Consider the following 5,963-nt stretch of genomic DNA (forward strand, 5'->3'; position numbering starts at 1 on the left):
GTTTTGTAAAGATTATTAAAAGATGTTAAATTGGGACTTTTTTTGTATTTGTTTTGTAAGGTATCTCAAAGGCCAAGAATAATATAATGGATATTGTGTTCTTTAATGGAACGATTCATTTTCTCTCCTCCTCCACTGCCTTTTGGGGGATGGTGGAGGTATTGGAGGATTTTCAGAATAAGAAACAATTTTATTGCTGTTCACCACATGTCAGGAGGGTATGGTGTGGTGGGCTTGGGAGTGGACAGTTTAAGCCTAGAACTTAGAAACTAGGGTCCCTGTGCAGCACAAACCCTAATAGGTCTTGGTGAGTAACAGAATAGATAAAAGAAAGCTCAGTCTGGTCATAAATCCTTTGACCAGTTGCCATCCATTGCCATGAGAAATTCCCCAAGAAGACACCCACCTCTTTTTCAGGCAATTCTGTTTACTAGATTCTGGAGGATTCGTTATCATTGAAGAACCCTGCCTTCTAGTCAGATGGTGCATTAGTCAGAATTCTTTTTGCAAGTGACATAAGTCAGCTGTAACACATACAAGTAGAAAAGGAATTAGAAAAAGAAAAGTAGTTATACTAATGTGAAAGAAAAAATAAACCTCAGGACCCCAAAATCACTAAGCCAAAAGGGAAAGTCAAGCTGGGAACTGCATCGGGCAAACCTGCCTCCCATTTTATTCCTAAATAAGATAGCTACAAAGAAAAAAAAGCTACATACCTCCCTCACAATTTGCCCACAAGGGAATTCTTTGTGGACAAAGAAGGGACAGAGCTCAAAGTCATTCCTCTGTTCACTTCAGACAAATGCATATGCAATGCTTCTTCTGCTCTATTGTTTCAATAAGCCGGACTAAGGCGTAAATGACTATTTCTCTACCCACCTTTCACATGTGAATTGTATATTCAGTGAAAGGCTGATCAGAGACTCAAAATAATGCAACCCCAGCAGGAAGCCTGCTTCCCTGCCTTGAGTTGTCATGCCTTTCCAGACTGAAGCGATGCACTTCTTATACATATCGATTGGTGTTTCTTGTCCCCCTAAAATGTATAACACCAAGCTGTGCCCCTACCCCCTTGGGCATATATCAGGACCTCTAGAGGCTTTACCATGGGCTTGTCCTTAATCTTGGGAAAATAAGCTTTCTAAATTAATTGAGATCTGTCTCTTACTTTGAGTTCTCACTAGGTTATTCACAAAGACACAAGGAAGGCTGTACATCCAGGATGGGGCTATGCAGGTGGAAAATGTACCTTTGATCATGTCACCAAACCAGTCCAGGGATACGCCCAAAACATGCTTGGCAGCGTGAGGCTGCAGTGTGCACTGATGACATTACTGCTTATGGACTTGGTCTCACTGCTCTTGAGAGTCATTTTCTTGATTACTTTTCTCAAATTTGGGTGAGGTGAATCTGTAGCTCCACAAGATGGTGTAGAGGGGGCAATGTGAAGCCATGTAACCTTATTGAACATCTTTTTGGAGTGTCCATTTTACTTGAATGTTTCATGGAAAAAAATTATATTAAAATTTATACACACATAAAAGACAAAAATTGTAATATTTACTATGAGAAGAAAACATGATTTAAAAGGTAAGCTTCAAACTGCACAAATAGCAGTGGGGGAGACAAAGATAGTTATTCACTTCCCTCTGCTGCTTATTGTGAACCATGAGAAGCCCCATCTTAAAGCGTCTGATGAAATACATGGACTTATAATAGCAAATCTATGCATATATTTTATTTTAGCCTTTTCTGCTAGACTTTGGGTTGGAGAAGTGATGGGAGAAGGTGGAAAGAGCACAAAATTAGGAGTCAAAAGGCCTGGTTTTAGCCTCAGCTCTGCCACGAACTAAGTAAGTGACCCAGGTTAAGACATTTCTATCTGTGCCCTCTAAGATATTTCCTTACATCAAAGAATGCAATAGATAATTTCTAAGGTTCTTTTTGACTTTTAGTCTGTAAGTCATTGGGATGGAGACGTTAGGCGAGCATTCTTCTTTGGAGCTGTGGAACATTAGTTTGATCACCAGAAGGCACAGGATCCCGTGGTGATATAGGATTATAGGAAATGAACAAAACACAATCTTCTCTCATTCACTTCTCTCACAGTCTTCTCTCACTTCTCTCTCTCTTTTCTGTTTTGTGTATTTATATTTTCCATAATAGGGTAGGTTATACCATTGCCCCAAATCTCATGGCCTAGCAGCAACAAATGCTTATGTCTTGCTCATGCTACGTTCTTCACAAGGGCCAGAAAGGTGCTTTGCTCCATGCAGTCACTCAAGGATCCAGGCAGACAGAGCCTCTACCATCTTGTATTTGCATCATTTGGAGCACATGGCCTCTTAAGTTGCTTCCATAGATAAAGGATAGACTGGAAAATTCCGTAAGATCTTTTTCCTGCATCAGCCTGCAAGGGATGTATGTTACTTCCATGCCTATTTCATTGGCCATAACTGATTACATCTGTAAGGAGACTGGGACATATAGGTGAGCAAATGGAACATATGGAATGTAATGTCTCTAAGATAAATATTTACAATTCACAAATGTACAAAGAATTTTATAGATGCATCCATAATTCACATTTTGTGTCATTATCACCATTTTCTCTTAAATTACATAAAACTTATTTTATATATTGACATGTGCTTCATATTTATCATTTATCACTGCCTGCTAATTTTCATCAGGAGCATCAATGGCTATTCAATATTCTATTATATTTATGTACCACAGTTTATAAATGTATTGACGTTTAAGTGATAATTTATTATGGTTTTTTGCTATTATAACTTATTGAATTGATGAAATGACATACCTTTATTAACTGATTTTTCTAAGATTAATTTCTAGTTCCATGAGACTTTCCACTTTGGATGGTAAAAAGGGAGATAACATTTCTACTTATATGTATAAATTAATTCTAGGTAGTGAATTTTAGTTATCTGGGAATAATTTTTAGATATGGCAACTCTCATTCATTTTGACAAGAAAAATCTAAAGCTCATAAACCCTGAATCCTATATGCTTACTCTCACAAAAATCTCTAATGTCCTGCTGGGATTTATCCACAGTTTAGATTAGACCTGGAATACATATGGTCATGCAACAATGATCTTAGAATGGGACTTTAACTTGGCTTTAGGAACTGAGGCTGAGAGTAATAGAATTGATTTTTGTGTGTGTGTGAAGCTCCTATTATAATAATGAGAATACTTTGATTCACTCAGTTAAAGTTTTCCCCTGATTCATTGTGTACAAACAGTGAAGGATCAAGAAAGAGAAATTTTTAAATGGAAGCATTAGCCAGACAAGTTTGACCTCACAGTTTTACTAGGGGATATATCACCTAGATTTGGTTCTATTTCTAACATCTTCACGTTGTGAAAAGACTCTTGGGAACCTGGTTAAATCCCAAAGAATGCTGCAATGGGAGGTTGGCCCTTATGAATTATTTAATATCTTGAGCTGCCTTCGGAAAATGTTGCTGAGCAGGCATTGAAGAGTATCAGTAAAATTTATTGAGAATTTGTTTATTATGATTAACACAGGTAAAAGCCAGTATATTACTGATTAATATAGGTAAAAGGCAGTTAAGAAATTGGGAATGCTTTCTCTTCTGCTTTCTGCTATGATGCACAAGGTGTTTCACATTTATGCCCCTAGGAAAATTACTAGGCAGTCCTTGAGTACCAGTCTCTGCTAGCTGCACTTTTACTTGCTGTTTCTTGTTGAGGCTTGTTTTAATGATGCTTCGGGGAGTTCCAGAACTTAATTCTATATGTTAATGTGATATGCAGCCGTATATGTTATGGAGTTCCAGAGATGCCCATAGTCAAAAATAACTCCTTTCAATTGCCCTCCTGACTCTCACCCTAGGTAATGCAATGTTAACTGCTCCTCACCAAGGTATTCCCAAGTCATTTTCTTATGAGATCCAAAGTTTTACTTTCATTTTCATACCAGGAAATTTCATGCAATTTAAATATCCATGAGGTTTATTTAATGATAAAGGCTATTTGAAGATACAATTTTGAAAGCGTATTATTTATTTTTTTGACGGTGGGAGAGTTGAAATTGGATGAATAGATGTTTGTTTTCTAATGTAAATTGTAAGAACATGTATAGCTTTCAGGTCTCTGTAGAATTCGTCTAAGAAAGTTGTTTTTGTCAGTATTATTTAAATAACATAAATCTCTGGATAACTTTACACAATTGTATTTAGAATATTATTAAAAAGAAACATTAACAACTGTTCTCTCTAGAGGCACATATATTAAAGGCTAAAAGAATAATTTCATATCTAGCAAAATTATGAGCAAAGTATTAAAATAACTTAAAACTTAGCTTGAAGAGACAAAATATAATTTCGGTATGGTTTAATGTATTTGTTTCTTCCCTCCTTTTCATTTTGGTGAGGTGATTTAAGATGTCTTAAAGACCCTGGAATGACAAATGTATCTAAGTGTTATGAATAAAATTTGAAGCCATGAAAAAAAAATTACTAGTCAGTTCTAGTCATTAGATCTTTTAGCAGTTTGTAGTTTTAGAGCTTCTAAGTTGACTTCTGTCTTTTCTATTCATACAATTACACATTCTGTGATGATATTTTTGGCTCTTGATTTACATTGGATACTTTCACAACCCACTGCTCATGAAATTTGCTTTTGTACTCGCTGATTGTTTTTGCATAGGCCCCTCCAGGCCATGACCAGCTGTTCGGATTTTATAAACGGGGCCTTTGCATTGTGAACTGAGCTACAACAGGCAGGCAGGGGCAGCAAGATGGTGTTGCAGACCCAAGTCTTCATTTCCCTGTTGCTCTGGATCTCTGGTGAGGAATTAAAAAGTGCCACAGTCTTTTCAGAGTAATATCTGTGTAGAAATAAAAAAAAAATTAAGATATAGTTGGAAATAATGACTATTTCCAATATGGATCCAATTATGTGCTGACTTATAATACTACTAGAAAGCAAATTTAAATGACATATTTCAATTATATCTGAGACAGCGTATAAGTTTATGTATAATCATTGTCCATTACTGACTACAGGTGCCTATGGGGACATCGTGATGACCCAGTCTCCAGACTCCCTGGCTGTGTCTCTGGGCGAGAGGGTCACCATCAACTGCAAGTCCAGCCAGAGTGTTTTATACAGCTCCAACAATAAGAACTACTTAAGCTGGTACCAGCAGAAACCAGGACAGGCTCCTAAGCTGCTCATTTACTGGGCATCTACCAGGGAATCCGGAGTCCCTGACCGATTCAGTGGCAGCGGGTCTGGGACAGATTTCACTCTCACCATCAGCAGCCTGCAGGCTGAAGATGTGGCAGTTTATTACTGTCAGCAGTCCTATAGTACTCCTCCCACAGTGCTTCAGCCTCGAACACAAACCTGCTCCCCTTGCGTTGGGTCAGTAGGTCTTTGCTGCAGCAGCTGCTTCCTCTGCACACAGCCCCAAACATGCATGCTTCCTCTGTGTGTTGGGGAGGTCACTCTCTTGATTTATTCGTTGGAGGGTTTGCAGGGCCCAGGATAAAATTAAGAGAGTTGACTTTTGCTGGATCTCTTTTTGCAGAAGATTATTAAAGCAAAATGTTGTAAAGATCCCTTAGAGACATTGTCAGGAGTTTTTGTGTTACAGGAACCTGCATGTTTCACGTGGACACATCACATGACCGAGCCAAATAGATTTATCTTTACTCTCTAGAACAGGGTCCACTGAGTTTTACACACAGATGGGTCAATTCTTTCCTCTATGTGCCTCCTTGACTCTGGAAAGTTTCTACTTGGATTCCTAATTCTCTTTTTTCTTTCTTCATCTGCAATCCCTCCCAATATTAAACCTTGATCCTTCCCATTCATAGCCTCCCACATAGAAGGTAGTGTCCCTCTTTAGCTTTTTCCTTCCAGAGACCCTGTTTTCCAACAAAACCCATCTGGTCGATGTTGCTGAAA

At 38.0% G+C, this 5,963-nt stretch overlaps 1 gene segment (V, D, J or C); it reads left to right on the forward strand.

The window, feature by feature from the left end:
- Positions 1-4,748: 4,748 nt before the first annotated feature.
- LOC131381962 (immunoglobulin kappa variable 4-1-like) lies at positions 4,749-5,559 on the forward strand. The segment is given in 2 exon segments: positions 4,749-4,837; positions 5,057-5,559. Coding segments are annotated over 2 exon segments (537 nt in total).
- Positions 5,560-5,963: the final 404 nt, after the last annotated feature.

Source organism: Hylobates moloch, unplaced genomic scaffold (genome assembly GCF_009828535.3).
Source record: "Hylobates moloch isolate HMO894 unplaced genomic scaffold, HMol_V3 SCAFFOLD_19, whole genome shotgun sequence".
NCBI classification, from domain to species: Eukaryota; Metazoa; Chordata; class Mammalia; order Primates; family Hylobatidae; genus Hylobates; species Hylobates moloch.